At 34.7% G+C, this 23,649-nt stretch overlaps 1 protein-coding gene across 4 annotated transcripts in view; it reads left to right on the top strand.

The window, feature by feature from the left end:
• Window positions 1-23,649, top strand: part of MMS22L (MMS22 like, DNA repair protein) — a 126,597-nt gene that overhangs the window by 30,909 nt on the left and 72,039 nt on the right. For all 4 annotated transcript variants that reach the window (XM_078447137.2, XM_078447138.2, XM_078447139.2 and 1 more), the window contains 3 exons: window positions 7,627-7,746; window positions 10,100-10,326; window positions 12,245-12,748. In XM_078447137.2, the coding sequence (XP_078303263.2) occupies window positions 7,627-7,746; window positions 10,100-10,326; window positions 12,245-12,748 (851 nt within the window). The remainder of the gene's footprint in view (window positions 1-7,626; window positions 7,747-10,099; window positions 10,327-12,244; window positions 12,749-23,649) is intronic.

Raw genomic sequence — 23,649 nt, 5'->3', positions numbered from 1 at the left:
AATGAGTATCCTTTGAAGATTTTTATTTCAAACACTGAGTTGCCAGTTGAAGGACAAATAAAATTATCCTAGCCGGTGACTTTGACAAAATGTATTCAGGATAAGTAGTGGATGTTTCAAAACTGTACGCCATTCCTTGACTGTATGGTATCAGGTCTAGAGACACGATGAGGGAGATAGTGGCATTGGAAATTCGGCTGTATCCTCATCACAGCAGGAGGGTGACTTGCCTTGCTGAGCAATTTGTCTTACAGGCGCGAATCCTACTCTAACTGATAAGGTCCTAGTTTCTGAGCCCTCATTTCCTACGTTATCATTTTTCTTTCTGCAGAGCCGCTAATGTGGTGCTTCATGGCCCAGAGGTCAGATTTGACCTCCTTTTAAAATAGTTTTAAATGTGCTATTCATCACATCTTTAAACATACTGTATTGTAGTTCTCTAAAATTTTGTAGTATAAGTTATTTATGTAAGAATTTAAGGGGAAATTTTAGTAAAGAATATTTTTAAATTTGGGTAGTAGATTACTTTTCTGTTAGGATATGAAGATTGTTAAAATCTTGAGGAATAAACAAGAAATATAGTACAGGATTGATATATATATATCATATGTACGTACATGCACATTCATACTTATGAATACACGCACAGTTATTTTGTAGCCATATCTTTGAAAATCATATAAATAGTGTCAAATTTTCTTTTCCATTTTATCTATATTAACTCTTAATTTTTTTAGGTAAAGCATACAATAAGTACATTTAGTTTATAATATGAGTCTTCCAATTAATGAGTAAAAATTCTAGACTAGAATTCCAAAGACTTGTGCATACATAGTTGTATGAAAAACAAAATAACCATAACCTCAACCATTGTAAAAGTTTTTATTTTTATTTTTTTGTGTCATTTCAATTGGCTTTCTCCTTCGTTCTTTTTGAGAACATACTGATTTAGTAATTCAGAAAGTGTCTTATATACATTTTTTTTTTTTTACTTCAAGAATGTAGGGGATCACTAAAAAGTGGTCATTGTTAATTATGTTAGCTATTGATCCAGTCTTAATGCCTTAACACAGCTTTAAAACCTCTTAAACTTCCTTTCAGCTCTAACATTGTATGAATTTATGGTTTATTCAGGTAGGTTTTAAATTACAGAGTATTTCTTAGGTTCTAAGGGTCATATGGATAAATACCCATACACTCATAATGGTCTAGGACAAACAGGAGAAAGAATTTATCATCATCTCTGTTCCATTGTTTTTTGACTAAGAAGTTTGCTTTTTGACTAAGAGATTGAAAACCTTCCTCAGACCCTTTTTAGTTGCTTGAAAATTAATTCTTTTTTTCTTGTATTTATGACTCACTATAATTTTGATTTTAAATGAAGGAAACTCATTTACTTGAAAAAAAAAACTTTGAACTGTCTTACTCATAATGTAATAAAAGTTATTCTGACACTGCATAATATATCTTTACAATATAGCTAGTATGTTAATGGTGTTAGCTGAACTTATTTTGATGATAAATAAGTAGTTCTTGGAAATAAGTAGTATGCCCATCAGGAATTGCCTGGCTTGTGGTTTCCCAGAATTGGGATCAGTACTAAAACCAGGAAAGTCCTGGGCAAACTGTGGGAAGTCAGGCACCCTAGAAATAGAAATAGTCTAGTGACTCCAAGAAACTTTCTCTGGGAATTTAGATGTAACATAAAATCAAAGTAATTTTTCCCGTGAGAGAAGCCATTATAATATTTAGAAAGAAGTAGTCCATTTTCTCTAGTGATCTTTCAATTTTGTCATGCCTTGATTGTATCAAATTAGATTTTATAAGTAGTTCAGTACTACTTGCTGGAGTTCTTGAAATCAATTTTGTGGGTGCAGTAGGTGGTCATAAAAAATAAATAATATGTTCAGATAGAACTATCAGTTTGATTATATCTGTTTTCCCCCATTGAGGTAAATTAAAATCTGCCCATGCCCGTGTGCTTTGACTTTATCTCCAACAGTGAAAGAGTCCATTTGCAGTATTTAAAAAACATACATTCCTCGTGTAGAGCAGTCGTCAAATATAATCCGTAGGCATGCCACTGTAGTTGTAATTAAGCAAATAATGTTCCAAATCTTTTTCTAGCCAGAAAAGGATTTTCTAGAAACAGACATTGAGCTTTATAGGTAAAGAGAACATTTATTGTTTAACTTTGCTTCTATTGGTATGATTGAATAGTTAAGTATTTACCTTAACCATTTTTTGGAGGCAGTACTATTTAATATTTGTGTATGCTGACAGTAAACATTTGTTCTACCTTTAAAACGGCATTATTGTATTCAAATGAAGAGGAAGATTTTGAGTTTTATACTATCTGTTTTTTAAAGCCTCATTTTTTGGCATCCTAGAGACAATTTTCTACTAAAGTTTGTTGAAGGGTATAAAAAGATATCCAAAACAAGTCTAATATTTTTATTTGCTAAGGAACCTGAAGAGTCCAAGGCTAAAAACAACTCAGAATGTAATTAGATCTCAATTATATGGGGCAGTAATCTTCTAATTAATTTCTATTATTCATTTATTTGTAATTTTTTTGATGTTTATTTTTAAGAGAGACAGAGTACGAGCAGGGGAAGGGCAGAGAGAGAGAGAGAGACATACACAGAATCTGAAGCAGGCTCTAGGCTCTGAACTGTCGGCACAGAGCCCAGTGCGGGGCTTGAACTCACAAACCGCGAGATCGTGACCTGAGCCAAAGTTGGACACTTAATCGAGTGAACCACCCAGGCGCCCCCTAGTAACTAATTCAAAATCATTATGTTTCTTGGACAGAAGGATCTTGACTGGGATATTGAATTTCAACTTTCTTTAATCCTAAAAATGCATTGAATCAGGCAGACTAACAGTCATTATTTAGGTTGCAAATAAATTTTATTCTTCTGATGACTTCTTCTAGTTAGGTTATTCATTAAAAAATGAGCCCTCAATTGTTAAATTGCCATTTTTATTTAAAAAAAAAAAGAGTAATTTTTTTTTTTTTTTTTTTTTTTTTTTTAACGTTTACTTATTTTGAGAGAGGGAGAGAGAGAGAGAGGCACAGAGAGAGAATCCCAAGCAGGCTCCACACTGCCAGCTTGGAGCCTGACACGGGGCTGGAACTCATGAGATCATGACCCAAGCCAAAGCCAAGAGTCGGGTGCTTAACTGACTGAGCCACCCAAGTGCCCCAAGAGTAATTTTTTTTTTAAATTCCAGTATAGTTAAAATAGTGTTATATTAGTTTCAGATGTACAATATAGTGGTTCACCAATTCCATATATTACTGATAAGCTCATCATGGTAAGTATACTCTTAATCCCCTTTACCTATTTTACCATCCACCCACTCACCTGCCCTCTGGTAACCAACTATTTGTTCTCTATAGTTAAAGTCTGGTTTTTGGCTTGTCTTTTTTTTCTCCTTGTTTGTTCTGTTTTTTAAATTTCATATATGAGTGAAATCATATGGTATTTCTCTCTCTCTGACTGCCTTATTTTGCTTATAATTATACTCTCTAGCTCCATCCATGTATTGCAAATAACAAGATTTCATTCTTTTCTTGTGGCTGAGTAGTATTCCAGTGTGCGTGTGTGTGTGTGTGTGTGTGTGTGTGTGTGTGTATCTTTATCTATTCATCTATCGATGGACACTTGGACTGTGTATGTAATTTGGCTATTGTAAATAATGCTGCTACAAACATAGGGCTGCATATATCCTTTCAAATAAGTATTTTCATATTCTTTGGGTAAATACTGAGTAGCTCAGTTACTAGATCATATGGTGATTCTGTATTTAAATTTTTAAGGAGCCTCCATACTGTTTTACAGAGTGGCTGCACCAGATTACATTCCCACCAATGGTGTAAGGGTTCCTTTTACTCTATATCCTCACCAACACTTATTGTTGCTTGTGTTGTTGGTTTTAGCCATTCTGACAGGTGTGAGGTGATACTGCATTGTAGTTCTGATTTGCATTTCCCTAATGATCAGTGATATTGAGCATCTTTTCATGTATGCTGGCTATAAAAGATAATTGTTTTCATTTTTAGTTCAGTAGAAGAATATCACGTATGGTATATACCCAAATTTAAGATGCCTAAATTTGATATTTCAAAATAAAGATGGGAAGACATTCTTTATAAAAGGACTAAAGCAGAGGGGCACCTGGGTGGTTCAGTCGGTTAAGCTTCCGACTTCAGCTCATGTCATGATCTCCTGGTTTGTGGGTTCAAGCCCCACATCGGGCTCTGTCCTGACAGCTCAGAGCCTGGAGTTTGCTTCAGATTCTGTGTGTGTGTGTGTGTGTGTGTGTGTGTGTGTGTGTGTGTGTGCGCGCGCGCGCGCGCGCGCACGTGCGTGCGCGCTTGCGTCTCCTTCTCTCTCTCTCTCTCTCTCTCTCCCTCCCTCCCTCCCTCCCTCCCTCCCTGTCTCCCTCTCTGTCTCCCTCTCTCCCTCCCCCGCCTTCCCCGTCTTGTGTGTTCTCTCTACCTCAAAAATAATACATAAAAGTTAAAAAAAAAAAAAGTTATAAAAAATAAAAGGACTAAAGCAGCCACTATGGAATCAGGAAATCAAAAGCAGACACTACGGAATATTCTGGGGTAGCCTTCTCATTGAATAGTTTATACATACTCACACAACAGAGAAGAGACCTACAGAGCATCCATAGGTCTTGTGAAAAATGCAGAAGCTGAGTAGCATAGCCTCTGGGATTCAAACAGGCAGGTGTAAGGCTGTGTAGAAAAGAGGCCCAAAGACCTGGATTGTTTAAAACTCTTTATTCAGAGGGCATGGATTTAGGTGTAATTATTCAAACCTCTTGGTTTAGGTAGAGTTCGACCTTAGCACTCACAGAAATGGAATATATCAGCGTAAGGTATGATACTGAGATCCTGTTGCATTTATTATTTGATCATAGTTTGGCCTAAAAAAATATATCTCTCTTGCAGACAACACAGTGACAGCCATCCCTATGCAAGCACTGTACTTAGCACTTAATGTACATTCTTCCACTTAATGTTTATGGCAGGGCCTGATAGGGTTAAGGAGTTTGTCCATGTTCATATAGGTAACTAAGAAGTGGCAAAGCTGGGATTTGAGTCTTCTTACATGTTTTACTCACAATGTGCTCTCTCAAAGCATTTGACTTGGTTGGATTCTGAATAAAACTATTTTTGCCATTATTTCTATTTTAAAACTTTTTTGCTGCTATGTGTTTAATCGTTTTTGGTTTCTAGATCTATTTTGATGATACTTGTGGAAAGCATCTCAAATTTCCATATTTTTGTTTGTGTTTTCTTTTTTTTTTTCCTTTCCAATAAGTGTGTGATGGAAAATGTAAGGTAGGAAGAAATTAATATACACAGGAGTTTTCCAGTACTCTTCACTGTATTTCATCTTCTGTTTTCTCGTTATGAATTTGAGCTAAGATATCTCTTTGCTTCTTTTCTCCTATTTTGTATTTATATCTCTTTGATTATCTGGGCTTGAAGTTAGGCAAATCCTTTCTTCTTAATTCAGCTGATGTGCACACACACATTTTTGAAGGGAATTTTTAAGAAAAAACTAAGGGAGGAGTGCCTGGGTGGCTCAGGTTAAGCATCCCGTTAAACATCCGACTTCAGGTCATGATTTCATGGTCCGTGGGTTCGAGCCCTGTGTTGGGTTCTGTGCTGACACCTCAGAGCCTGGAGCCTGCTTCAGAATCTGTCTGCCTCTCTCTCTGCCCCTCCCTCATCTCTTGTTTCTCTCAAAAATAAATAAACATTAAAAAAAAATTTTTTTTAACTAAGGGAAAATAGCTCAAAACAAATGAATATACATAAAATGAAAACATATTTTATAACAAATACTAGCTGTAATTAATTATAAGCTAAACAAAATTTTTAAGTCCTACTCAACTGACTGATGACCCAATCCTGCCAAAACTGGAGAAAATGGTATTTTCTTTTTCATTATAATCTGTAGCCACTAGCAGGGAAAAGAAGGGAAATTTATCTCCATTCTTTTAAAAAAATTTAAAAAAATCTCTCAGAATACACCATATTTAATTTCTTCTTGGTTGGGCACAGTGTAAAGAACATGGGTTCTGGCCTCACAAATTTTATTCAAATCTTGGTCTGGTCACCAAGAGCAATCTTGATCAAATCCAGTGTGCATTAAATGTTAATTTCTTTTCCCTTCTGTTTTTGGAAAGAGGCATAGAATGGTATTTATAGTTGGTTTTGGAGTCATAAATCCTTGAAGTATATTGAATTTAGTATGCTTTAATTTATCTGAGTAGTATGCCACAGGAATGAGCCTAGGTCTTGCTTAATATTTTCATAATAAAATCAAAAGAATATTAATGATGGACAGAAACTTCCCTTCTTTGGTTAAACGAGCTTAGTTGTCTCTTAGAGAAGCTAAGTATCTTTCCCTAAGCCATACAGTTACTTGGTAAAAAGAGGCACAAGAACCTAGATCTCAGTTTTATTCATGAAATATTATGGAGTTTGTTTGGCAAACCAGGCAGTGTGCTAGACCCAGGGGAGATTATCCTAATTCTCAGAGAGCTCACAGACACTTGAAAGCAGACAAACATAAATTTAAGAAGGTAAGTGCTATGATGCAGGTGTGCATAGGAGGTTGTGGAGCATAAAGAAGGGTCTCTGTTAGTATGGAAGTTAGTAAGTTTCCTGGAGGACTTGAAGCTTGAGTGTATTCTAAAGGATTACTAATTAAGAGTTAATGCCTTACCAAAAAAAATCTGCTCACGTTTGATTCCCTTTATTCTTCGAATGTTTTAGCACCAAGATCACTTTTTTTTTTATACCTATATGTTACTTTTATTAGCAACCCCAACATTATTGCATGTAATCACCCTGTCCTGTAAGTTTCTTAATATCCTCACATCTAAGCAGAGTTTCTTTTACTTATTTCACCCATTTTCCAGGGTTATGCTTTACATTTTTTCATTTTTCTTTTCATTTTCATTCTGCTCACCACTATTGGATCTTTTCCATTTTCTGTCTTCCTCCATGCCCAAACTTTCCTCCTTAAGCAATTCAGATTATATATACCCCCTTATTATAATCACTCCATCACAAACACCTTTAATTTTTAAATAATTGTGTTAAAAGTGACTTTGAGTTATGTAATTTCTATTATCTGAATACATAAAGCAAATTTTTAGAAGTATAGCCTATCCTGATTTAGACCTCTGGTCTGAAGATGAGAGTGGGTATGATTTGGTGATATGTATTCATATTCTTTTTAAAAGCAGGTTATCCAGGGGTGCGTGGGTAGCTCAGTCAGTTGAGTGTCTGACTTCTGCGCAGGTCATGATCTCACTATTCGTGGGTTCAAGCCCCTCATTGGGCTCTGTGCTGACAGCTCAGAGCCTGGAGCCTCCTTCAGAATCTGTGTCTCCCTCTCTCTCTGCCCCTCCCCCACTCATGTTCTGTCTCTCTCTCAAAAATAAACAGTAAAAAATAAATAAATAAATAAATAAATAAATAAATAAATAAATAAATAAATAAAAGCAGGTTATCCAGTGCGTATCAAGCAATAATATTCATGTTACCAGAGCCCTTTTACTTTCCCACAATTTCATTTTATTTTTTAGGATGGTATACCAGAAGAACAATTACGAATGCATCTGCACTGTTGTTTGACGCTTTGTGATTTCTGGGAGCCAAACATTGTAATTGTCACCATTCTATGGGAATATTATAGTAAGAACCTGGTGAGTAAATAAAATATGAATGTGTTCCAGGAATTTGAAGAATTTGTACATATTTGAGGAATATTTTTATGGTTTAATTATGAAAAGTTACAGATTTTTCTTAAAAAATTAATTTTTCCAAGTAGATTAGAGTAGCTCAAAAATATTGTTTTACCTTTCATAAGCATTGTTTATAGAGCATTGACATAAGGGAATGGAACATTTTGTCTCTTTTCTCTTAAGAGTGAGAGTAAGCAAAGGAACCAAAATTGCACCAGAAAGATATTTCTTTTTAATCCTCATTTATAAATGTTTTCTAACAATTACTGATTACTAGCAACACATTGAACAGTTAATGCTATTCTGAATAAGACATAGTCTTGGCATTTGAGTTGCTTATAGGTTAGTGGACATTGTGGGGAAGAAGTTACAGTACTGTGGAATGTCCAAGGAGAGAGTATCTGACCCAGTGTATAGACTTGTGAAAGGCTTTATGAGGTAATTTTTTAACTGGAGGATGAGTAGAATTTTCCAGGCATAGAAGAAATGGAGTGTTCAGGTGAAAGGAACATAATGAACAAATGTATGAACACATAAAAAACTTGGTCTTTTCCTACCGTGTTAAATAGTTTTGGATAGGTCTGATATGACTATGGGAAGAAACAGCAGATAAGGAACATAGGGTAGTCAGTGACTAGATTATGTAGGGTTGAAGATAATGTGCAGGTTGAGTTATGATTTATTCCAGAGACATAGAAAACCAAGGATGTGACATATTGGGTACGTGTGTGAGAGAGTTTTCTGAAAATGCTATAAATAATTTGGGTGTTATATTAATAGTCCAATGTAATAATAAATGCTAATAATGCAGTGAGTGAGTAAAATAGGGGCAATGGATTTAGAAAGGAGAGGATATGTTTGAAAAATAAAAATTATAAAGGTAGGTTTATAGGATTTAGTTACCTGTTATGTGTGGAAAAAAGAGAAGATTTGGAGTATTTGAGTTCCTGAGTAAATAGTGAACCCTTCAATCGAGATAGAAAATGGAAATGGGAGGTTTACAAGTAAATTACTAGTTTGGGTTTATACATAATAGAGCTTATTAAAAATAAGAAAAACACCTTTCTCTGAAGCATAATTTCAGGCTGATTGGAAAAATGACCCATTCTAGTTCTGAGACAACATGTGTATGAGTCCACAATGCTTGTCATATCTGAAAGCTGGAAAATACCAAAGTAAGATGGAGTCATGTCAAAAGGAGGTCCCATTGCTCCAATGCTGGGTAAATTTGAGCATAAGAAAGAATAATGATTGCTGTAGATTGAAACTTATCAAATACAGGGGCGCCTGGGTGGCTCAGTTGGTTAAGCATCTGACTTCGGCTCAGGCCATGATCTCACAGCTTGCCAGTTTGAGCCCTGCATCGGGCTCTGTGCTGACAGCTCAGAGCCTGAAGCCTGCTTTGGATTCTCTGTCTCTCTCCCTCTCTGCTCTTCCCCCACTTATGCACTCACTTGCGCGCGCTCTCTCTCTCTCTCTCAAGAATAAATAAACATTAATTAAAAAAAACCAAACCCTCATTATTCTGAAAACTATAAATGAGAATATAAACTATATTTAAGAATAACCAAATTTCTAATAAGCTAATTAAGAAGTAATGATAGAATTAGAAAATCACTATTTTGTACATCTGATGAAGTAAGGCTTCTGGGCAGTGATCATTAATGGCTGCTAAAGTTGTTCAGTGAGAATCTTGGGGATCACTCAGATTAACAGATCAGGTTGATAAGACCCTCAATCTTAACGTCACAAAAGGAATGACCCAATTTAATGTCTGTTTTCCTAATTGCAACATGAAGTACCCAGTACTACCAATGGAATATTCTTATCAAAAAACTCAACTTGCATGAATCTGATCAATCCTTTAGATACAGCTACCGATTTTCAGAACAAATAGGGGATAAAAGAGTACATTACATGACATTAGGGAGATACTAGCAGCTAAATCCAGATTGGAGAAAATTCTACACAATAAATGATCTAATATAAAAATAAATGGTATGACATAAACTCTGGGAAACTTACATAAGAGATTAAAGAAGCAAAGCGACCAAATGCAATGGATGGATCTTGTATGTTTCCTAATTTGGACAGACCAACTGTTAAAAAGACATATTGGAGATGTTTTAGGAATTTGAACAGCCCTTGGTGTCTCTGCTTTTGTGGAATTTTTATTTTGGCAGGATGTGTAGTACTGTTTGTAATTTATGTGATCAAGGCAAGTCAAACTTTTAGTGAGCTAATTGGGATTTCCATTTTTGTTTACTTGGATTTAATACTTATATTCTTTTCTTTTTTTCTTTTTTGCTTTTAGAATAGTTCTTTTAGCATCTCTTGGCTTCCTTTGAAAGGCCTTACACATATCATTAAGTCACCCTTGTCTATGCTAGAAATGGTGAAGACTTGCTGTTGTGATAAACAAGATAATGGCCTGTATAAATCCAGCAGTAGTTACACCATTTTCCTTTGCATTTTGGCAAAAGTTGTTAAGAAAGCAATGAAGAACAATGGCCCTCATCCTTGGAAACAAGTCAAAGGAAGGTATGTGCCATATATTTCTTTGTCATGAACGTTCACTCTGAAGAAGTGTTACTTAACTGTTTGTATTTTTAAAGTTAACTTGTGCTTAGAAGTCTTTATGGTTTATACATTTAAAATGTATTCCCTAGTGTATACAGGACAACAAAACATGCAGCGTTTTGATCCTGCCAATTTACTATAGTAAGGAACAAACCTAGTATCTAGAACTTGGGGAGAATTTTGGTTTATCTCATCTGTCCTAAAGATTGAAATTCCATATATTAAATATATTAGAGAACTGTTGTTTCTTTTGCCAAAATTAATTGTAACGTTATTATATAATTCAGTGCATAAATTTTATTCAAAATTACAGAAATAGAAAACCTTTCCAAATCATACACTGGCAGGTAATAGAGTCAGTCTGTAAAACTCTGCATTCTTTGAATTCAGCAGTCCCATTAGTCCTGCTTCCTTGAATGAAAACTAACCAGAAGGTAGAACCAAATAACTCAAATGTTCTCATTTGAGAAGAATGCCCAGTTTTCATTTCTGGTGTGGTAAAATAAACTTTCGGTCATATTTATCTGGTTTTTGTTTTTGAGAATTTTGCTTGTTAAATAGATATGAATTTTTATTGTCTTCCCTTGATCTACTTTCTTTATCTGTTAGCCCTTTTTCTAGCCCTCTTTGTAAAATATACTGCCCCCCACCACTTGCTCAGCTTATATAATGGGAGCTCTTGCAGAGTAAGAATTCCTTCATGTTCTAGGTAGGGATTTGTCAGGAACCACTAAATGAAATTCCTGTTTGATTCCCATATATGACTTGCAAGATGATGGTGATACAGTAGAATTTTTTTAGTGTATACTTTTTTTTAATGGTAACTTCTTTGTTAAACCTCCAAAAATTATGTGGCTCAAACAGTAGTTTTTTTTTTCTGTTTGCCAGTTTATCTTTGAATCTTAAATCATTTTATGGAAGACATAATACTCAGAACTTTTATTTAAAACAAATATTTGGAATTTATTCAGTAACAGTTCTATTATTCCTATCTTAATCCCTTAATTGATGAAGTAATCCTTTACTTCGACTAGTAAATTATATTAACACAAGAGATTTTTAAATGGGGAGTCTTGCACATTTAAACACTAACCATTTTACTTTATCAATAAGTAAAAATAATTTTTCCAGCACGTTGAATTGTCTTAGGTATAATTCTGGCAAGAGCAGGTCTTTGTGAGGGGTACAGGGAGAAAGAGTTTAAGGAAAATTGTTTTAAAATTGCCCCATTAAGATTTTTTTAAAGCACATCAAATTGTACTTAAAGGAGTATATATTTGGGGTGTCTGGGTGGCTCAGTCAGTTACGTGTCCATCTCTTGGTTTCAGCTCAGGTCATGATCTCATGGTTCGTAGATTTGAGCCCGTGTCAGGCAGTACATTCATAGTATGGAGCCTGCCTGGGATTTTCTCTCTCTCCCTCCCTCCCTCCCTCTCTCCCCCTCCCTCCCTCTCTCCCCCTCTCCCTCCCCCTTTCCCTCACCCTCTCTCAAAATAAATAAACTTTAAAAAAAAGGGGATATATATTCTTTCTTATTTGTCAATAAAAATTAAAAAAGAAAGGTGATTAAGAGTACTAAAATAACAGGAAAAGCCATGTACTATATGAAAAGAACTTATACTGTCCTTTGGGGAAGACCACTGAATCCTTTTAATTCACTCATAGATGATTGCTGCTTCACTGAGAAATTTGAAGGTATGAGTATTCTGTGAGTATTTTCAAAGTAGAAAAAGTGACAATGGCAACATTATAATGAAGAATTAGCTAAATTTACAGTAATGAGATTGTCAGGAGTATTGAGCTGTTATTTTAAAAGGTTATTTTAAAAGCTGTTATTTGAAAAATTTTTAAGGTAATTTTTTTTTGTTTTGTTTTGCAGAATATATTCTAAATTCCATCAAAAAAGAATGGAAGAACTAACTGAAGTTGGTCTTCAGAACTTTTTCATCCTTTTTCTACTCTTAGCAGCTGTTGCAGAGGTGGAAGATGTAGCAGGTCATGTGTTAGGCCTCCTGAATTTCCTCAAGCCTTCCTTTATAACATCTCCTCTCATTTGGAAGGGTCAAGTGGCCTTCCTCTTGATGTATATCCAGAAAAATCTGGACATTGGTGTTTTGGCTGAGAAATTTTCAGGTGCTTTTCGAGAGAAAGCAAAAGAATTCTTGGTATCTAAGAATGATGAAATGGGACAAAGACAGACTCTCTGGACCCTTCTTTCCATCTATATTGATGGTGTTCAAGAAGTGTTTGAGACTAGCCATTGCTTGCATCCTTCCCATGAAAAACTGCTTAATGATGGATTCAGTATGCTTCTGCGAGCTTGTCAAGAATCTGAACTTAGGATCGTGTTGAGCTTTCTACAAGCTGTTCTGGCCAGAATCAGGTACGTTTTCCAGTAAATACTCTAATTTATCGATTTATTTTATGTCATCACCTATGTTGATTCTATATTAAAACTTTCGATACACTCATGAAATCCAAATGGAGAGAGAGGAGTTGGTTTTATGTTGGCATAAGTAGTTTCCAAACTGTTACTTTGAACAGTAATTCTTTAAAAAGAAAGTTTATGTGCTAACACATAAAACTAAACTCCGAGCAGCTCTGGTGCAGTCCCCTAACTGCTTCTTTGCCCCTCCTTCCCTTTTTACCTTTGCTAAAGGAATAGTATTATCCAAAGGAATGTTTCAGATAGTCTAAACAAGATCATGAGCTCAAATCTAAGGTGGCTTCTACTGAAACATTTGCATTTTGTGCCCTTAAGGAGAGTTTGACCACCCTGTACCATTAAAAAAAAAGGTAAGCTTCTTTAAATTATTTTGCTGCAGAGTTCTAACCTCAACTGCATGAAATATTTCCAGGTAAGACAATTTATTCTGAGATTAAAATAAGATTTTTCTGTTGATAACACCAATCACCCATATAAAACAATGTTTTCAGATCCACTTAAATACTGCTTTCGTTTTACTCCACAGAAGTAAAATCGTTTCTCATAGAATCTTCCAGATTTTTTTCTTCTCATTTATAGGCTAAAAACACAAAACAGATGATCTTTGTTCTGCACCTGCCTTTTTTCACTTAATATTTCTTTTTTTTTTCTTCAGATCGAATAAATCTTTCGCCTTTCACTTAATATTTCTTTGGCAGCTTTCCATGTTAGTAGATGGATACCCATCTAATTCTTTTTAATGGCTACTTAGTGTTTCATTATATGGTTGTACCAAACTTTGTTTAACGAATACCATAATAATGTCAATTTATATTGTTTACCACTTTGTTATTTTAAACAGTTTTATTTAACATCTTTATATGTGCCTTCTCTGTGTATTTGTGGAAGAATAGATTAATTTCTAAAAATGAATTGGTCTATGCGCATTTAAGTGTAGATAGATGATACCAGATTTTCTACCCCCCCAAAACAAAACAAAACAAAAAAAAAATTTGTGCCAACTTTTACACTCCCTAATAGTATATGAGAAAGCCTCCTTTCTCATTTTTAGATTAGCATATGGAGTATATTTAGAAAATATGCATTCTCAGATAAGAAATTAAATGCTGAAGTTTGTAAAAATGTTAATGGAAACTTGGTAATAGGAGAATGGGACTAATTTCAAAAGTTGGAGAGGCTTTAAAAATGTAAATAAAAGTAAGAAAGTAAGAAATTTCTTCTTTATTTATTTTTTGTTCACTAACTTCTTTTTGTCTTTAAGCTCCTACCTAGGACTTTTTTGGTTATTCTTTAAGAATGATAATTAGAAACACAAGAATAATTGTTGTATTCTTGAAAGACATACAGTATACAAATACTGTACTCATTTATTTCTTTGCCAACTTTGTCCTGCCTGTTTATAGATGAAGAAATGGAAACATGGACTTTCTGTGACTTACTAAAATAGGTCTCAGTATCACCACTCAGACTCTAACCAATCACAGCTACCTTCTTACATTACCGTTGTTAAAGTTTACAAATAACTAAACAGAAACTAACCAAACCATTATATATATATTTATAAATCATAAGCAGTTAAATGATATTTGCAAACTGTAAACCTTAAAGTGTTACCTATTCATATATATTTATGAGTGCTTTTAGCTGTTATTTTTGCTACTAAAAAAAGGGATAGTGCTTTTTGTTCAGTTTGTTTTTATGTTTTTACAAGTTATATATTTTTTAAATGAGTCATCAGATGGAAAAAATGATCACAAAGAGGGGTGGAGACAAGTAAATCATGTTTTATTTGCAGTAATTAAAAATTTTTTTTAATGTTTATTTTTGAGAGAGTGAGACAGAGTGTGAGTGGGGGAGGGCCAGAGAGAGAGACACACAGAATCTGAAGCAGGCCCAGGCTCTGAGCTGTCAGCACAGAGCCCGACGTGGGACTCGAACCACGAACCATGAGAACATGACCTGAGCTGAAGTCAGACACCTAACAGACTGAGCCACCCAGACGCCCCTATTTGCAGTAATTTATCTTTAATTTATTATCAACATTATTCCATCTAAATTTCATTTCTTATAATAAAAACAAATTTTTGCTCTTTAAATTCAATTTGGTAAAAATCCTTTAGTATTAAAGCCAAAACTATTTCAAAATGTTGGAAAAATTCTGCTTGCAAGTATCTTATAAACTGTAATGCATCTCTGGTAATCATGGGCATTACTAGTCAAGTACAAAGGTAGGAATCAAGGATGCATGTTGAAGATTATTGATTATATAAGGCGAAAGCAAGTATACATTTATATTAGAAATTTCTTTTAACTAGATCTCCTTTGGGTTTGTAGTCTGCTATCATCTAAACCAAGGCCATTGATCTGTAGGACTAACCTATGAAAAAGACACAAATATATTTATGTTGATAACATTTAATTCCTTGCACACATACCTACTTTTAGTTTTGTTTTATAATGCTCAACTATGATTAAAAACAGTTGCTGTAAGTGACTGTGTAATCATATATCACTTCTGTTGCCATAATTGTAGAGCATTTTTAGCAGAGAGAAGAATGAGCTCAATGTGTTTGAGTAACAGTGAGTGGAGCATGCAGCTCCTGGGTGGCTCAGTCAGTTCAGTGTCTGATTCTTGATTTCGGTTCAGGTCATGATCTTACAATTTGTAGGATTGGGTCCTATGCTGGCAGTGCAGAGCCTGGTTGAGATTCTCTCCCTCCCTCTCTCTTTGCCCCTCCCCCACTCACATTTTCTCTCAAAATAAATATTAAAAAAAGAAAAGTGCAGTAGTGTGGGGAGTCTTCATTAAAGCTGTCATCATGTAGGTGCTACCATCTTTTAATTTTCTGAAGCTTGCATTGTAATTTGCACACAGTTCTTCAGTGAGACTGATTAAAGTATATAATAAGAGGGACTGTGACTTGGATGGTTTTGTTTTATTTCATCAGTTTTAGAGCTTCCAAGGCAGATACCCTGAAGATGGACAGGCTTTTAGTTTCGGATCTTTGGGGAAAGAACCCCAGAGATCATTCAGGATTGTTAACTTAAAAAGAAAGAAGAAAAGGAGGCAGAGAGGGGAAACACAAGAAAAAGTCCTTTAGATATTTGATCATAGAGATGTGTTTGTTCCTACTTTCTTAATCCAAAATCTGGAACTTCTCTGAGGATCTTTTCATAGGAGCCTCCTAGGTATGCTATAATGTTAGTATTACTTTTAATATTATTAAAAGGTTCAAAAATGTTTTGATAGTTGATAAAAACTAAAGCATAGGCTCCCTGCCCCCCTTTGAAGAACAGAGCTAAATTCTTTGAATTTTGGTTTAGATAAGGAAGACGGGTTACATAGATTGATGATATTTATTCCTGGCTGCATCCCTGACAAGAAAAAGAATGAAATACTTTACCTTAGCAATCTCTTCTGTTTTCAAATTCAGGTGGGAATAAGGTACCAGTCCTTGCATAAATGTGTGTGCAGGATGTGTGAGTGTGTATGTTGAACTGGGTAATAGTTTTATAACTGTATGACAGAGAAATTATAGGTAGGAAGGAACGAAGATCACTGATTAAAGGGAGAAGCGGCTCCCTCTAGGCTGTTAAGAAATAATAACTTCATATGCCACTTTCTGCTAACTGGAGCTGATGGCTCACCAGAGCATTCTTTATTGCTGATTAAGTAGCATTATGAAAATACTGACTTGGTTATGTTAACTAAATGCCTCCATGTTTAAAACTTCGAATGTCAAGCAGTTTTTAGCAGTCATCTTTAACATTTCACATTACCTTTCTGGAATCCCATTTCTGGTTCTCACTTGCTGTTATTTGAGGTTAATATAAAAATGGCAGCTTTCATTTGTGGAGTTAGGTGTAGCCAAAAGCTTTTCTTTAATTATATCCATTCATGCTGCTATAGTTAAGGGTTTGTCAGCATTTCCATTATAAACCTCCATTTTCAGGGTTTTATAACACAGCTATGAAAATTAGCTCTGGGCAAAAACTTGACATACAAGGCCTCATGAGATTCTCCCTCCTCCCATCCCCCTTTTTCATTTTTACTGAAGTAAGGGTGAGTGATTTCAAAATGCCTTTTGGCATCTGCAAATATCATTTGGAGTTTAAAAAGAAACAATAAATTTTCAGGCTTTGTACCTGTTTGTTCTACCACTTAAGGGAGGTTGTGGACTTATGAATTTAAGCCAAATGGATATTGATCAACTGACATCCTATTTTGTATTAAACAAGAGCCTGGTTGCAGAAGAGGTCTAAAGGCAGTTGAAAACTTGTCTAAAATGTTAAATTTTGAGACTACGAAATAATTCAGAAGGCATGGTTAGTTTCTTTTTGATATTCTATGTGCTGAGTACAACTCCTTAAAAGATTAAGCCTCTGTTTTCCTGGCTTCAAAATACATTTTGAGAATACATATATATTTAAACACTTTTTCTTCTTTTCCAGTGAGCCTAGAAGTTCATCTGTGTATTATATATCAATTTTGACATTTGGGATTGGGCGGGGTGGGGGGGGGGAGTTGTGTATGCACGTGCATAGAACTGTGTTTATTATTCCCCTCAAATGTTTTTCTTGCTCAGTAGTTCTAGTTATTTTAACTTTTATTAGTATGGTATCATTTATTCTAAACAATTTTTTTTTTTAATCTGTGAGAGAATTGGGGTTGTCTAGTTAGGGAAGGAAGAAGTACAAGAGGAAATGTTCTCCTGAGGGACTGCTGGATGACAAAAAATGCATATGAATTTTCAGGAAAAATAGAAAGGATGCTTTTGACAGCATGCAGGCCTTTTCCTCCTTTTGTTTTGGGTTTTCTATTATTATGAGTGGTTACTGCTTATGTATGTATGATTTGATGCATGTTTTTGGCATTGTTCTAATAATTCGGGAGAGAGCACATGATTGTGTTTCATGGATATTTCTAGTTTTTATTTGAAAAATCAAATAGTTTTGTTGCTTACTAAAAGTGATCCATCTACCAGTTTTGGTTGCTATTGAGAAAGCATAAGCATCTCAAAGGAAAGTAGTATAAATCTTAATATTTTGAGAGTGTGTAAAAAGTTAATGATTTTTTCCATTAAATATTTTATTTATCTTTCAACTGAGATTTTAATGTATATGATGAATTAGTATTTTACCTTAATATTAACTGTTTACTAGGCTTGAATTTTGCAAAATATTTTCACTATAGCTTTTCATACAACATTTTATAAATTCATGCAGTTATATAAACTCAGTTTTCTGAACTTTTTTTCTGTTTTGCTAAAACATAGATTACTTAATTTTTCATACATAGGAATTAATATTTAAGTCATTTAGTCTGCAACTAGATCTGTTACATACACATGGATTCTCCTTACATAAGTACAAAATAATTCTTTTAAAATATTTTAAGGGAAAACTTATGTGTCCAAATCTCAACTTTATTCATTCTGCAATGAGGGTAATAGCACATACTTTTACTAGGTGTTTTGAGGATTAAATGCAATAATGAATATGAAGTTTTTGGCACAGAAAGTGTTCGATACATGTGAGCCGTTGCTCTTATTGTCATTACTGTTGTTTTCAAAAGAACCCATAATCATTTCTATGTACTACACTTTAAGCCTGGCAACCTCAGTAAACACATTCACATGCACGCATGTACGTACTTACACCTTGGATAGTTCTTAACTCATTCTGATATTGTACTTTTAACACAGTGGCCATTCAGTAAATGCATTTGGTTGTGTAAATGAATCAGATTGCTTAAAAACAAAGTCCAGATTGTAGGGAACATGAATATTGCCTAATAATTCTAGAACTGTTAAAAGTTGTGATTCTATATGTCTGAGATGCTAAGGAGCTGCTGTAGAAAAAGAAAACTAATTTCTTAAGGTAGAAATGGGATATATAAATATGTCCTTCCTTTCTCCGTATACCCAGTTGATAGAAATTTTTTTTAATGTTTTCATTCCTTTTTTATTCTCACTACCATTTCCTCCATTTTTAGACCATTATTAAGGTTTCCTACTCTCTGTGCCTCCAGTGCCTTCTGTCTTCAGACCATCTTTTTTTTTTTTTTTTTTTTTTTTTTTTTAAACTGCTTAATTAAGTTACTTATCATACAATTCACTTACTGGCCAGCTTTATTAAGATATAATTCACATACCATACAGTTAAATGGTTATTATATATCATGGTTATCGTATATTTACATAGAGTTATACAGCCATCATCATAATTTTAGAACAGTTTGTCACCCCAGAAGGAAACACTATACCCATTAGCAGTCACTCTCCATTTTCCCCTACCCAACCTCCATCCTTAGCAACAGCTAATCTACTTCATGTCTCTATAGATTTGCTTTTGCTGGACCTCTCATAAAAATGGAATCGCCCAACATGTAATCATTTGTAACTAGTTTCTTTCACTTAGAATAATGATTTTAAGGTATATCCATATTACCACATATATCAGTACTTTATTCCCTTTTATTGCCATATAATCCATTTTACCCACATTTATTTATCCATTCATCTCTTGATGGAGATTGGATTGTTCCCACTTTGGGGGTTCTATGGATAATATTGCTATGAACACATGTATTAGCTTTTGTGTGGAAATGTTTTCCTCTTGGGTATATACTTAGGAATAGAATTGCTGGGTCATATGGTAACTCTGTTTAACCTTTTATGGAAATACTGAACCATTTCTAGTATACCATTTGATATTCCCACCAACAGGGTTTAAGGTTTGAAATCTGTCCACATCCACATCAGCACTTGTTGCTAAGTGTCTTTCTGATTCAAGTGATCTTAGTGGATGAGAGGTAACATCTCATTATAGTTTTGATTTGCATTTCTGGTGGCTAATGATATTGTGTGTTTTTCATGTGCTTATTGATCATGTGCCTATTGACTATTCTGTTTTCTTTGGAGACATATCTATTTGGATCCTTTGCCCATTTTTAAATTGGGCTTTTTGTTAGTGAACTGTAAAGAATTTTTTATATGTTCTAGAGACAAGTCCTTCATCAGATATGTGGTTTGCAAATATTTTCTCCCATTCTGAGGGTTATCTTTCACTTTCTTGATGTTGTCCTTTGCAGCATAATTTTTTTTTAAATTTTAATGAAGTCCTATTTATTTTTCCTTGTGTTGTTTGTGCTCATCTCATTTTTCCACATTTATCTTTTTAGAGAACAAGTCTATTTACGTCATTCTGTGTTTTAACACTGTTACTGACTGACATCCTGATAACCACAGAAAATTTCACAGTCCTTACCATGGTCTTCAGAGTCTTCCACAGTCTGGCTTTCCCACATTTGCAACTTTTTCTTGTGATTTCCCGGTTATTTTAGTCAGATGGAACTACTAATTCTCAAGAATTCTCCAAATCTTTCTTACTTTTGTCTTTTCCTATCAGAACCAGTTGAGGGCTCAGGCCAGAACATAGTAGAGAAAGATCTGAGGACTGAATAAGCCGAAGTGTGGTGATAAACAATGATAAGAAAAGGGTTAAATCCAGGGAATGAAAGTAATTGTCAAGATCAGAAGTCAAAAATGGTCAGTGCTGGTCATAGTAGGCATAGAGGTGGAGTAGCAGAGTACAGGAAAAGAAAACAAAACAAATGATTTATTTAGAAGGATATAGAAGGGTAAGGTAACTTCAGAAATTATTACTAAATGAATGGATCAGAACTAGAGATAGAATCAGAAAGAATCGTACATGGGCATCATATATGGGAGAAGCCAGAATTCCAGGCAGTAGTGGACAATTCTACAGTAGCAAACTGTGCTTTTCTGTTTCTTTAAAAAAAAAAAGAAAATCTCTACACCAATGTGGTGCTCAGACTCACAACCCCAAGATCAACAGTTACATGCTCTACCAGCTGAGCCACCTAGGAACCCTGTGCTTTTCTGCTTCTAAAGGAACCCCTGTTAGTGTCTGAGAGTTGCTACTCTTTTTGCTGCACAAGGTAAAATTCAACTCCTCTATCACACTAGGTATAAAGCAAGTCTTTGATACCTATACATAGTGCCTACTGTAGTGGAAAGCAGAAGACACTGTGGACAGCACTGACTTAGATGCTATACCTATTCAGAACATGGGCCATAATAATCTCTCAGTACATGTTTATTTTCTTTATTTACCTTTTTCTCTTTTTATGTGAACAACATCCTTTCCTACTATCCTTTCCTATCCTATTTTAGAGAAAGAGCATGAGTAGGGGAGAGGGGCAGAGAGAGAGAGAAAGAGCATCTTAAGCAGGCTCCATGCTCAGCACAGAACCTGACAATGGGGCTTGACCCCAGTATCCTGGGATCATGACCTGAGCTGACATAAAAAATCAGACGTTTAACCAACTGAGACACACAGGTGCCCCAGGCTTCTCTTGAAATGTATGCTTGTCTATGTGTCCCTAATCTTGAATAATTTCTCTTCCTTTTGAACCTCCTTAACATTTTATCTCTAATATCCTTTAGTGCTTTCTACCTGTGCTGTAATTATTTTTAACAGAGGATACACATTCATTAAGCAAATTATTTAAAAAAACTCAACTAATATTTATGAGTGCCTGCTATGGGAGCAGACATTATTATAGGCACTTGGGGGTACATTAGTAAAGCAGTTAAATGCAGCATATATGACATGTACTCATGTATTTATTACATGAAAGATGGACCATGAGAATAGAAAGGTACTTAGGTAAGTGTTTATTGAAACCATCGTCTTTTTACCATTTCATATTTTACTATTTTAGTCATTCAGCATTATTTGATAATGATTTATACTTGTCCCCAACTTTTACTTGCTTATCTAATAATTCTTGCCAGTATCCACTTGAAAGTAGACAACAGTAATTGTGCAGACAGGCTATGGGTTTAATGTATAATCTGTATTTCACCTCCATGATTATTGCCTTCTCAAGCACCAGTGGGCAGAAAGGACCTCCAGGGAGATGACAAGAGTACATTCTTCTCAGTTAATTAAAAGGGTTTGGGTCTTATTGAAAAATAAAATTTGTGTCTATTCTAGCTAAAATTTTTGTCCCACTTTTATTATTTTAACTATTGAATAGTTATCACCAAACTCTTCTCCCACTGAAATGTGTAAACAAGTGGAGTAATTGGGCCTTTGAGCTTTTGGCTTGCTTTTGAAATTTTGAGAAGCTCTCCATTGAGTCTGGATCTACAGGAACACCTCAAATCTAAAAGTAGATATCATCTGTATTTGGATTCGGTCAGAAGCAAGGTATTTAAAGAGGGAACTGAAATAATGGAGTGAGGAAATAATCAAAAAAATATTTTAAGACAATACCCCAGGATGGAAAATTCCTGGAAGAGAGGGCCTCTTGAGTGACCACAGCACAACGTAGGAAAATAGACTCATAACAAGGCACGTATGTGTGAGATTCAGACTGCTGCACACAAAGAAAAGGTACCAAAGTTTCTGTGACTTCTTAGTTTTCCCCCACTTTCCTCAGTCTTCTATTTTTTGTTTTTGCTGTGCCCCTAGTTTTTGATCTCCAGTTATAGATCAGGTCTAATATTTAACACCAATTACCAATAATTATAAAATTAAAGAAAAGTAAGAGATAAATAGAGCTTTATATTGGTCCCGCCCCTCAAGATTATTCCTACTTTCAAGAAGTGGGTGAATGGAGTTTTATACTTCTTTTCTGATTAATAGTTCTCAAGGTTTGCAATAACTAAAAATCTGTTTTCTCTGGGATGAAACAGTAAATGTACCTTTCATAATTAGAAAAAAGAGGGAAGGTAGAGATGGAAAAATAACACTATAAAACAGAAATTGGGGCGAAAAATGTTGGGACAAAAGGCAAGGACAAAAGAAATATACTCTGCAAAGGAAACATTTCATTATTTTGAAAGTAGATCAGCTCAGTTGTTCAGGGAATAGAAGTGCCATGATTATTTTCTGTACCAAGCACCAGAACATTTCTCTTTAGCAAATGGTAAATCAAAAGATGTTGGGTGAAGCGAAAGCTACTTTCCCCAATCTTATTTATGTCCCTGTGGTTCCTTGCCTGAACCCCACAGTTCACTATAGGTATTTGGACCACCCAGATCTTTGAAGCTTTAGATGAAATTCAGCAATGAGTTTGTAGGAAGACATTAATACTGTGCACTTCCATGGCACCACACGGTGCTATGTTCTTAAACCAAAGACATGTTGTCATAATAAATATATTGAAGACTGGAACCTCTCATTTGTGATGCATTTGCTAAAGTTAATTCTTTTCCAACTATGGAATGGGTAAAAATATCTACAATTGTGATTTCAGTAAGTGGACCCAGTCTATAAAAACTCATTGAGATAAACTGCTGTTGCGGCTGTCATTTATAAAAGGGAGATCCTCAGAGGAAGCAATAATTTAAGCATTTACATCCAATAAATGTATAGTACAACAAACTGCTAGACCTGTTTTTTAATGATGTGATGTGTCACTGAAGGAAAGAAACTGATCTCTTAATTATTCCATTAATTATTTTTGGATTAATAAGACCTCAGATGGCACTATAAATTGTGGAAAAAGTAGATTCGTTATAGTTTCAAAATATTCTCAGCTATCCCACCATCTTCTGGTAATTACCCTAAAGTTATTTTCTTTAAGATGTATTTTCTTGGAAACTGTCCGAGTACATTTTTGTTTTATGATACAAATTTACTACTTTTGCCACCATATGGACCATAAGGAACAATTCCTAAGCTTTCTCCATCTACTTTGTGGAGAAGGGTGAGTAATTTCTCAGTTTCAAAATTTATTTATATTTTAACAGAATTGAGAACAAATATAAGGAGTGAAACTAGCATTTGGAACTCTTAATTTC

The sequence above is a fragment of the Panthera onca genome, chromosome B2 (assembly GCF_046562875.1).
Source record: "Panthera onca isolate mPanOnc1 chromosome B2, mPanOnc1 haplotype 2, whole genome shotgun sequence".
NCBI lineage: Eukaryota > Metazoa > Chordata > Mammalia > Carnivora > Felidae > Panthera > Panthera onca.
The sequence above is the reverse complement of the archived record's forward strand: the minus strand, read 5'-3'. Positions and strand labels throughout refer to the sequence as shown.